Source organism: Lichenostomus cassidix, chromosome 1 (assembly GCF_008360975.1).
Source record: "Lichenostomus cassidix isolate B80296 chromosome 1, HeHo_3.0, whole genome shotgun sequence".
NCBI lineage: Eukaryota > Metazoa > Chordata > Aves > Passeriformes > Meliphagidae > Lichenostomus > Lichenostomus cassidix.
The window spans coordinates 63689133-63701619 of NC_139479.1; the positions used below are offsets into that span (position 1 = coordinate 63689133).

Here is a 12487-nt window from a genome sequence, read left to right on the forward strand (position 1 = left end):
ATATGTGATAAAAATCATTCAACTCTTATTGAAGATACTGGCAATAACATGGCACGTTTACAGTAAACAAGAGACAGTCTTTCTTAAGGAAAATAAAACTGAAACTAAATCATACTCAGAATTGATTTTAAATTCAATACTGACAAACATGTATTTGAAAAAAGTTAACTGAAAGAACAATAGACAATGAAATTCCAGTTATTCATTTTTTCAAATTATCTTCATATGAAAAAAGTTGTAAGCGTATTTTACATTCTTAATATAATCTTTACTTTGCAGGAAAACCTAATCCCTAAATCCAGTCACAGCAGCAGGAGCAATCATTTTTCAGTTTGAGCAGTCTGAGAAAGACATTTGGATATATACATATTAGTACTTCATTTTTACAGATAACTACCCCACTTTCTTTTTTCCTTCCAATCCTAAAGAAAAGAAAAAAAATTGCACATATTGAAGTCTAGTAAAACGTAAGACTTTTTTGTCTGAAACCTGAAGAGTTCACCTTTTCACTTCCTAAAATTGTTTAGAAGAGCATACTTTCTTTTTAAATCAGGAGGGAAATCTTAATATTTCAATTTGGAGTTTTAACTGTCTTAGTGAGTTCTTTTTCTATGAAAAATGTTTCTCCTATTAAATATGCCATTCTAACTCCACTTGAATAACCTACTTATGTATAATCTTAAAGATTTTTTTTCAGTCTGCTCCTGTATTTGTAAAATGTTTGAAGAAAGTAAATGGTATTAAATGTGTAAGCTTCAGCTCTACAGCTTTTCTAAAGAATAAATCAATTGCAACATTTACTGTGAAAGAAACTCTGATAACAGAAATTAGAAATACCCCAGACAGTTTGGTGAGGGTGTCTGTTTCCTTGTCTTAGAGCTAAAGGGTGCTAGAAATTCTGATCAGGAGTAGAAAGTGAAAAATGGCTCTCAGCCAATCCTTGCTGATCCCTTCAAGTAAGAAGTTATGACTTTTTTTCAAGCCCCCCAGTTACAAAAGCTTTCGTGAGATATACTGCAGACATATTCATGCAGTGAAATATAAATGGGCAGTGTGCAACTTTTTGTAAGCCAACGGTTTCTAAATTTTCACTTCAATTTCAAAATTGTACCACGTATGAACTACTATCCTGGGGTGTGAGGGGAAACCAAACAAATGAGAAAAGAGAGGCAGAAAGCAGGACTGAAGCAGTAACTTCAGCTACAGTATATTCTAGGACAAAATAAATAATCATCTAGTGCTAACTATACGATGGAATACAGTCAGCCATTTGACTGAGCTTTCAGTTTCCATTTGCTTCTTCTCATACAGTTTGCAGATAAATATTAGAATTACTAGTATAAAGAAAATGTTCACTGATCTGGGTTTATCTGCAACTAAACCAAACAAAATCAAATCTTTTAACTACTTTTTGTCTGTTTAAAATGAAAGATACTATCTGCTCATGGTCTCTGATAAGAAGCCCTCTTATCTCATTTCCCCAGTTTTGATAATGTTGTCTCTAGGTTGATTTTCACATAAATACATTCAGATCACAACTTGCAGTGTGCAAAAATCAGTAATAAGTTCATTTTCTTTTGGGGCTGCTAAAGCTTACCTGAAACTGCAACATTTCTAGGCGTTTGTCAGTGAACTCAAAGAGAGCCAAAGTAGTCTTCATCATGTATAGTGAATTTACCATGAAGGTTGCCATATCAGCTGTGCCCAAATTACTAGCAGACATAGTACACATCTGTAACAACGGATCTAGCACACAAGATAGAACCTAAAATAGCAAGCACACAGAAAAGAGGGAGGGGAGGGAGGAAATCATGTCACACAGGGCTTCCAACCTCATTCTGTCTCTATCACGTATTTATTCCCCAAAGCAGAATAAAGAGGAATGAGAGTTTCCAACTGTGAAAGCAGTTTTCTATTGGATTTGTCAGCAAGTGATCACCTACCACAGTGATGGGGAAAGTATAAAAACCTGTGAAGAACAGATTCCAGCCTAGCAGGAGAAAGAATAACCCAGATTAGATAATTGGTAATTGTGCAATCTTGAGGGCATATTTACTTAATGGAGTAGTAATTGGAAACAGAATTTAGATACTATGTTAAGAGTAGCACTCCATTCTCTATTGTAATTATCCATCTTGTTAGTCACCCTCTTATTCACATTACAAACTCTGGTTTGATAGAGAGCTCCAAAATGGAACCAGACAAAAAGATTAATGGTCCATCTATCTTTTGTGTACTGAAACTAACTTACACGTTCTTTTTTTGCCCCTCTCCCTCCTCTTCACACACATAAAGCAGTCAAACATTCTTGTACCTGCACAAAATCAGCCTGACGGGCGTCCAGTGGAATAACAGATGAGTCATGAGACGCCAGAACCTCCCGTAGCAAGTTAAGTGTCTGATTTAGAGCAGAGCTTGGGCCAAGATCAGGAGGTGGGAGCTCAACCTGAAGAACAAGATTATCTGTTTGTGGGGTTTTTTTATTAATTTCATTTACAGCAAACGGCATCCAGTCTGTTAGCACAAATGCAATCAGCTAGTAACAAAATTACACATAGGCATGCAGAGAAGAACTTTACTGGACAAATCTAGCGTATTTCAGACAGTAACTGCCTGCAACTTTCAGCATAACCATCTCATTCAGTGCCAAACAAGCAATGCTGAATTTCGCCTTTCATTCAGACTATGTCTGTTTTACGATCTGGAGAAACCCAAACACTACTGGTTTTGGTAGTGGAAAAAAAAAACAACCAAAAAACATTTACTAGATTAGGTGCCAAAGGGTAGCCACCTTGTTGACACCACTGAGTTCACTTTGAGCAGGACTTCCTGTAAACTCTTCAGAATCTAGCACAGGCAGAGGTCTGGGAGATTAGAGCCACGCTGCAGCAGTTCTTGACCAGGCTGCATATCCCCTACAATGCTGAGTATGAGAGCTGCAGTCACAAATGCAACAGTCTTAGCTGCAGCAGGCTTGTACCCTAAATTGCCAGTACACAAATGAACTGCATACAAGCTAACTCAAGTACACCAATATGAACTGCAAGAAGACTGCACAAACTGAACTGCAGGCTTACGCCAAAGATAGGAGACAGGTAATGGAGATGTTTAAAAAACAAAGAAGGAAAGTTTCTATATATTAGGAAAAAAAAAATACTTTCCAGGTCAGATTATGAAAACTGGACCCCCAGAAATGGACTGAGATTCTATGCTATTTTTAACCCAGGCTCACATACTTTAGCTCTTTCTTTGTAAGAGGCAAATACTCATTAAACACTTCATAAAACATTTATATAAAACCTAGCACCTCTTTTCTCAACACACATTTCTTAGGTTCCACCCCAAACATAGCTGCATCTTTTTGCCCCAGTGCTGCCTCAAACTGGCTTCCTGCTGCCTCCAAACCCTTACTACAACCTCATTTCATTCCGCCAACAATCTGCTTCCCTTCCTTCCTGTCTTCTGCCCATCCAAGGGCAACACAGATGGGGCTGGATCATGGGGGAGTAAGGACAGCTCCACAGCTAGTAAGATGCTCAACAATACACAGTACGTTATCACTTAAAGGCATAATCTCTCCAGAAGGAGGTAGGGAGAAGTCAGATTGAATGGGACTGGCCATTCTGTCTCAGTCAAGGAATCTGGCCACAGCAGAGCAATGCAGTGTGCACTTCTGCAGTGCTCCTTAGACTCCAGCTCAAAAGAAAAGGCAGCAGCTTTGGATGGCTCCAGTTCATGGGCAGCATGTTCCATACCTTCCCAAATGAGAAATACTGATGAGTAGCATCGTAATATGGATGCCTGAGTCTTCAAGTTAAATAAAAAATAAAAAATAAAAGGGGCAGTGGCTGATGGCCAAAGAGACCAAGATGGAGAGAACAACAAACATCTTCAGAGCAGAACTTTACAGAACCCTCTGGAAATGAATCTATACCTGATGAACACACCACCAGAGAAAGAAGAAAACAACAAACCAGGCTGAGCTTTCACACTTTGTGTTTTGAAACATTTGAGATACCATACACGTCCCCACACTGTTACCAAGACAGATTTAATGAACGCTTTTTTCATCCTTCTGAATACAAAGTATTCCTCTATTCTCACTTTCCAAAAGAGAGTACACTGAACTCAAGGAACTAATGGAAAACTAAATCTAATAGGTTAAGAGAAGAGTTGTTCAGCCTAAGCTGTCTTGAGAGAATGAAACCAATATTCTAGCAATGAAGTAACAGTAATTCAAAGAGAGGAACTTAGTGCTGATCAGTAGTAAAGTTTACTGAAATTTAAAGCACTGAAAACGTCTTGTTTCTTCTTGTTATTATTAGGGATATCAATTGTGTCCTGAACACACTGTTCTCGGACTTGAACTGGACCTTGTTCAGGAATACCTTGGCGTTGCTTTGAGACTAGAGTTTGATGGAGTTTTCACTTCCAACACACACACAGATCATGGCAATGATGATTTCAGGCTGCTTTGCACAGAATTTTTGTCTCCTGAAGTAGCTACTGTTCAGAAGCTCTTAAATTAGCTTCACCTCTCACTTAGCCTGTTCCTTTAAAGTCCACTGTCTTCTAGGTAAGAGCAAGGAACAACATTATGGAAGAAGAAAATATGGCAAGGAAAAAAGATTTAGACTACTAGATTTTATTTGGTTTACCCTGGAATTCCTGACTACTGCAATAGAGACAAAATCATCAGTAAGTGGAAGGAGAATTAAAGTAGTACTATATTAATTTTGAAAATTCTGACTTTTTGCACATGTATTGTGAGGGCTTTTTTTTTTTGCACATGTATTTGTGAGGGCTAATTCTTAAATTAAAAAAGAAAATTTAAAAACAGACACATTGAATTTACAGAGGAACCTACAGACTCCAACTCATGAGCACTAATCACTAATCTAATAAAAAATAATTGATGCTCTGAATGTTTTACATGCAGTAAGAGATCATTATAATTGATCCTATTTCCAGAAAAATAGGTTTCAAATACATGTTGAGTTCTACTTTTGAAGTACTTCTTTCAGCTGCAAGCTAGACAGCAGCTAACTAAAAAATGGTTAAGGAAGTTCTGCAGCAGTGAGTTCAACTGCATTAAAATACACTCTAACACAGTATGAAGTATCTAACAGGTTATAGCTATCAGCTCAGTCATACAGAAATGATGCTAAGCAGCTCTTCAGTCTTTAAAAAAACCCAAAGAAATTACCAATTTTTAAAATCCAATAAACAAAACTGAAATTAATTCTGAAATGGATACTAAAAGTTGTACATAAGCTTTAGTACAAAAATCTGTATCTTCTTTTTTGCATAATAATCAGTGGGGAACAGATACTAAGCCAGTTATCGTCCTCCAAACATATAATCCAGAGCAGGTTTCTCTGTCTATGAGAGCAAGTAGCTCAAAGGATATCTTATAGAATTTTACAAACAGCAAAGGAAAATACAGAAAAAAGAAAAGGCAGTATCATCAAGAAGAGTGTGCATGTACGTTAACTGTTTCCTGTTCCCATGTACAAAAAAGGTTACATATTTTAAAAAAGGGCAAATTTTCTTCTAAAAATACTGTACAGTCAATCAGAACTTTATATACTACGCTACTTGAACATTAGAAAGTTAACAGTTACAATGTTCAGAAATGGAATGGAATACCTGCTACACAAGGAGAGGCTGTGTTCTGCCTGGAGAAGAGAAGGCTCAGAGCAGATGTTACAAATGTGTATAAATATGTGAAGTGAGGGATGAAGACACAGACAGACTCTTCTCAGTGGTGTCCAGTAACAGGTCAAGAGGCAATGGGCAGATTTAGACACAAGAAAACAACTTTTTACTGCGAAGCTCGTGAAGCACTGAGACTGTTGAACAGTAAGGTTTTGGAGTCTCAATCCTTGGTGACATTAAAACCCCAGCTGGAGCAAGTCCTGGGCAACTTGCTCTAGCTGACACTCTGTGTCATGAGCCAGATGGTTGGATGAGGTCATTTCTAGAGTTTCCTGCTGAATTCATCCATTCTTTAATTCTGTGATACTACTACCAAATAAAACAAGATGGTAATTTAAAACACAAAACTCCACAGAGAAAGCCCTACTTACGAGTAACAAATGAAGGTTAGTGGCTTTTGTAAGAGCCTAATCAGCTTTAAATACAGTCTCTTAAAAAACCCCACTGGCAGGGGCTGGATCCATAGCACTACAGAATGGAACCCTGTAAAAATGTTACGAATTTTTCATGATGTCATTTAACACTAAGCAGCATCAACTGCAGAAATCCATTCTCCTCAGTTGAGACATTCACCAGCACTCCAAGAAACATGAGCGCATGTCTACCAGAGAAGCTGCCTTAAGATTTTCTGGTGCTATTAGGATCCTACAGAGGTCAAAAAAGTAGAATGCCTAATGGCATGCTTGTCTTTTCAGCTAGTAAGTTGGTCTTGGAAGAAAAGATAACTAGTTTTGCTTTGTTCACATGGATCCATTTAAAAGCACAACAGCATTCAGATCACAACAATAATAATCAATCTTATTCAATCTGTCCCACATCTGATTTCCCAGAAACCTAAAAGGTTTCATTCTAGCAGGAATCAAATTATGAAGGACAAGTTTACAATTATTCCCATGCAACGTTTTAATATCTCTCTCACTGACAAACTTAAAAGATAATGCAATCACAGCATTTAATTTGCACACATCTACTCTAAAAAGAACAGCATTAAGGAACAATAATCCCAATATTCAATTAGGGATTCTCTACTAATAGTCTTCCAACAGCTCAGACAGCAGATGACTGGAGTTTGGCACAATCTTTCTCGAGTGCCCTTATGATAACTCTCATTCCATCTTATTAAACATTTGCAATTATTCTTTCCTTTAATAATTGTTCTGGAACACTAGTGAAGCCAGAGGAAGGACACGTGGGCTTGAAAATTCCCACTCTCCTAATTTAACAGCTGGTCCAATAAAACATGCTGACATTGGTTATCCTAACACACTTAAAATGCCTCACCAACAGACTCATTATATTAAATGACAACTCCCATACTGAGAGGACTGAAAGAGCAAGTGCAGTCCATCCACTCCAATCCTTTAGGAACTTTGAACTTTACTCCCAGTTTTACTGGAACAATTTCTTTTGTTCTGACAATTATTTTCATTTAGTATTTTCTCCTGGATTTATCATCATCTGTAAAATGGTCTTCTGCAATGGGTGGTTCTTAGATCCAGACAATGAGTAATACAAGCAGAATCCTGAACTCCTAAACATTTGATTTATAAGCACAGAGTGAAAAGAAACATATAAAAGGATACATAAGGATTGTAATCGTAATTCTGATCCACTTTACTAGCACAGTTGGCAGACCCATAGCTGGGTCCAAAAAAGCTGCAGAGCAACAGAAGGAAACACATTTTTTTCAGCATAAGGACACTAATATTGGCCAAAAACCATTCTGCTTGAACCAAGAAGCAGAACAAATCAATTGCTACCAGAGCCAGAAAGTGGTGGCAAGACTGCCCAACACTGCCTCTGAAGGGTAAGAACCAACAAGGCAAAGGAGAGACAGTGTCTGCAGCAAGAGCTGATGCACCAAACCTTCAGTAACACAGGAGATGGCTGGTGATGCACAGCTTCTCTAGGATGTCAACAGCAAACTCTACAGCAGCCTGAGAATCTCAAAGTCGTGAATGACATTTTAAACCCTAAAAACACAGTGGCTTTGCAACAAGTGTGTTACCAAGCTTCATGACAAGTTTCAAGAAGTGTCGGAACCAAACAGACTCCCTTGTGTACTGTATTTCTTTGGTAACAATGGACTTGCTTTACAGCAGTCTGCTGAATATTTCTGTCACAGGGATTTCAGCTCAAACAGAGCTACCTGAGAAGTCTGAATGAGAACACCATAAAAAAAAAGCTTTCTCAGAACAAATAGTTTGAAGTTGAGAGCTGCTGACTATTTTATTTTCAGATTACAAACAGGATGCTTGAAATTTTCTTATGTAATGAAAAAAAAGTTTATAGCAAAGTGCTTCTGGGCAAACCAGTAAGTATTCTGAAGCAACCAGGGATTTCCCTCTATCATTTACAGTGATGGCTTGACAACCAAGAGGGAGAATCCTGATCTAAGACTGCCTAAAAGCTTCCATACACCTCCACACTTGTGACACTCCTTATGTAATATGGGACTTTTCTCAAAAATAGATATGAAGAGGAAGCTATTTTCTTGTTCTAGAAAGAACAACCTGAAGTCTCACTTTCCCCTTGTGCTTTAGAAATTAAATCCCAGGGAGACTGAAGGCAACGCTCAACTCAGGATAATCAATAATCTAGGGAATTAAATTGTCTACGGTGATGAGGACATCAAATTACCATCCTGTCATTTACCTACATCCTAAGGATGGGATCTTGAGGAGTTAGCATATTTAATGAAACCTGCTTTGTCTAAAAAGTATTCCCAACTAGCTATATGAATGTGAAAGATTTGCTTAAATCATATTCTGGTCTATCAACCACTAGATAGAATATGGAATTAAAAAAGCAAATTACCAGCAACAATAGACAATACTGAGGAAATACTATTATTAAAACTGTCTACCTGACATAGGCTATATTCACTACTTTCCAATAATCTAAACAAAAGAGGCACCTAAATCTATAGAAATAAAAGTATTTTTATTTAAGAACATCCCATTTGTATTTTAATCTATTTCCAAAGTTAGGCAAATTGCATTAAGAATCATATTTTAATCAAAGTATTGGACAGCTGACATTCTTTGAAACAGGCTTATTGATGCCTTAAGATGCATAATCTAAATTGAAATGAGAAACCACAATTTCCAGATTGTCCAAGTGAAAAAAAATTTACTCATTTTCCAAGTGAATATTCTCTATCTGCACAACAGGAACAGCAGTGAAGCCTTTGCAATTGCATACACAGGCACAATGAGCCTACCTTCCAGGGGTTTAATCTTCTCTGAAAATAAAAAAAAAAACAGGCTGGAAGCAGTTGCAGGTGCATACATAGCTGGAAAAATGCTGGTAAAAAAGCTGGGATGTGAAGAATATCCTACTAATATATATATACAATTTTGGTCTGAACACACATTAAAAAAAAGGATGGTAAAAAGCAACCTTCTATTTCCTCAAATGTAAAGGCATTGTGACATTCACTACTAAATTTACAAAGACAAATGAAAAGGCATAAAACCTGCTTATCTGTACACTAACACACAAAAACCTAAGTAACAAGAGAATTAAATTTATGATTAAAAAAAGGTCTTTATCACATAGAAACTACTGTCTCTCTGAGTGTAATCAGCCTATACATGTTATGGTTTTTATGAAGCAAAACTAATTTGAGTCATGAAGAGATAAAACATCATTCTATCAATTCAGTAATCCACTCACGAAGGGTAATAATCTAAGGTGCTACAGAGGACTATCTAAAACTCAGTTACTCAGAGTACTGCACATCAGAACAGTAAGATCTCTTCTCAGAAAGAGTTACCTACCTGTTAACTCCTGAAGCAGACAGATTAATAAATAATTGCAGAAGCCTTTGTTACCCATATATCTAACAGCCTTCTAAATCTCTTTAAGCTTTTGACCTCAATTATATTCTGAGGAAAGATCTTCACAGGGCACATAGGCAATGTAATATTGTCAGCATTTCAGACTTAATTTATAAATGTGTTTAGGAGAAAGAACAATATTGTGATCTCTTCCCATTACAAGGCAGGCTCGGTATGCCATTCATTACTTGTAATAAAACACCACTGAAGGTGGCAGTGCAATCACTACCTTCATTTAAGGCCAGTGAAAGCAAATTTGACTACTTTATAAAACAATGACAGCATCTAGAACCGATTCCATCTGGACTGGGGGCTGAGGGAAGGGGAAATAAGAGGGCAAAGACACAACCTTCCCATAGTAACAACAAAAAGAACACAAGCTATGAACTAGGGGATCATAATTTCTTTATCATTCTTCTGAATTCTACACATTTCCAAACTGAAAACAGTGTATTACCTAAAACAAAACCACAAAGACTGTGAGTTATGTGAGCAGAAAAACCATGCTGGATCCTGTTTGAGTACAGATGTAATACCCAACAGCATAAATAAATAGAAAAGAGATGAATACAGAGATGTTTTCAAGCCAAGAAAATTTCTTTCCTTAAGCACTCTGTAAGCAGTCATACATTTTTGCTAAGGTCTGTCACTGATTTCTTCTCATAAAAGGAAGACATACACAGATATTTTATTTTAGGTTACATATAAAATACTTTTTGGTAAATTCATGGTGTCCTTGTCCATTGCATGTTCTAGGAACTCAGCTTTAGCTGATCCTTGAAGAAGCATGAATAGGAAAGGAGCTATTATTGATATTACACCGCATTCAAATAGAAACACCAGGCAGCAACAATGTATTAAGTGGACTGCAGTAGTATGGACTGTGGGTGGAGCAGCTAAGGACTAACCTAGTTAACGAATGAAACTACTGAAAGGAGTCACTGGAATATCGGGGAGAGAAGAGGAGGAACAACTACTTCTTTGAGAAAGTCATTCCCCAGCCCCTGCAGTAAGACAAGAAACTGGGACCAGACACAGGCTGTGCTGAAAGAGAAAACTTGTCCGGGACAACAGAACAATACCCAATACCGACAAAACTCAGAAAATCTGACTTAGTGGTCACCAAATTAACAAGTCTTTGCACAAAGAATAGTTTCTCGGAAATTATGTATTTTTTCTTTTTTTTTTCGTAGTTTAAATAATTTAGAAATGCATTTACAAATGTTACAGCAATGTTCATGTAGTAAAACTATTTTTATAATAGACAAATAGACTATTTTTACAACAGAAAACTCCAAAATGTTTTTACTTAGCTTACCATTTTGGGGTATATCTTCAATAAAAGAATTATGCACATGAGCAATGAACTAGTGATCTTATCATCCATTAATACATATTACCTACCTCAATCACCTGACTTTGCTCTATTGCACTTAAGAAAATTTCCTAATTTTGTTGCTTCTCATAAATTTAAAAAATACGTAAACTGCTTTGCAAAAAAATACTGCTAATAGCAGGATTTAAGCCACATAACCACAAACCAATCACTATTAATAGAATTAAAATATAAACAGCAAGTTTGTAATGTAGTTCCATCACTAAAATATTGAAAATACAAGACTTCAACTTTAGGAAAAGCTGACCTACAAAACAGCTATTTATCTAGTAATCTTACTAGATAAAAGGAAAATGCAAGCATGTTTTGAAATATGAAAACTGTACAATTTTGAAACAAACCTTGTCTATTAGTTTACTTGCATGAAGACTCAGGCTATTAAAGAATATTTTCTTGCTCAACAAATGCATTTCTTCAATTGTTGTCAGTAGTGTGGCTGCACTGTTTCCTACAATACCACTGAAAACAAAATTAAGATTATTTAATGAATCCAAAGGAGGGACAACATGATAGTCACATACTTAGATATAATTTCAAATAAGATTATTAACAAAAATGAAAATTTAGAACAAATAATTGCAGGGAACATTTCTCCATAATGGCTGAGAGATAAATTGATAGTAAGAACAAGCACCATCAATTATGTCATTAAGTGGATATTAAATACAGGGTATCAAACTTGCACAGACTTTTTTGTAGAATATAAAAATTTACTGGATTTTTGCTTTATTATGCTATAAATCTACTTTTGTTATGGAAAACAAATTACATAACAAAAAGGGTTAACAATATTCTATCACAATGCCTGTTAGGGATAGCAATACCTCTCTCCTTTCTTCACTGAGATGCTTCTGAGGCATCTGCAAAATGTAAGAATTCATGCCTTGCTATTCCAAATGTTAAACTATCACATTTAGCATTGACCTCACATAACTCTTAAATGGCACTACAGGACTATGCTACTTGCACAGATATACTCTCCTTCTGTCTAAAGCAAGTGCACTTTTAAGCTACAAACTGGCAGTGAAAATTCATTGTGTCCTACCAGGACTACACTGTAGCTTGATTTTCAGATTGTAACCTTGTGTTTAATAGATCATTTCTCAAACTGCTTTTTTTTTTCATTAGTGAGGTGCACCTTCTCTATATGGAGGAAATTATTCAGCTGGTAGAAGATACTTCAGTATCTTCAGTGGTCTTTAAACACTGAAGCACTGAGAGAAAGCAACCCTAAAACCTGCCATTTCAGTATCACATTTTCAATTGCACCAAGCTTTATAACCATGGGGAAACATTAACTTTCCAAATGTAAAAATGACACCAAAATTTTTCAGGCTTTTTTGACATTAGAATTAGGAATAGGTGTTATATGTGTTTTACTATATACCTACCACCACAACTGAGGATTTTAAATAAGCTGGGAGGTGCCCAAGAACCAATTATCCCAGTCTGCCTGATGTCTAAAGTGTTTTCAGACAGAGAAGTTCAAGTAGTAATAATAATGTTTCAAATTCTTAGCAGTTCAGTCCAC

At 36.4% G+C, this 12487-nt stretch overlaps 1 protein-coding gene across 1 annotated transcript in view; it reads right to left on the bottom strand.

Moving 5' to 3' along the window:
• Positions 1 to 12487, bottom strand: part of COG6 (component of oligomeric golgi complex 6) — a 54502-nt gene that overhangs the window by 10446 nt on the left and 31569 nt on the right. The window contains exons 13-15 of the mRNA XM_085060858.1: positions 11298 to 11415; positions 2315 to 2446; positions 1598 to 1765 (exon numbers count right to left, since the gene is read on the bottom strand). Coding sequence (XP_084916984.1) covers positions 1598 to 1765; positions 2315 to 2446; positions 11298 to 11415 — 418 coding nt within the window. The remainder of the gene's footprint in view (positions 1 to 1597; positions 1766 to 2314; positions 2447 to 11297; positions 11416 to 12487) is intronic.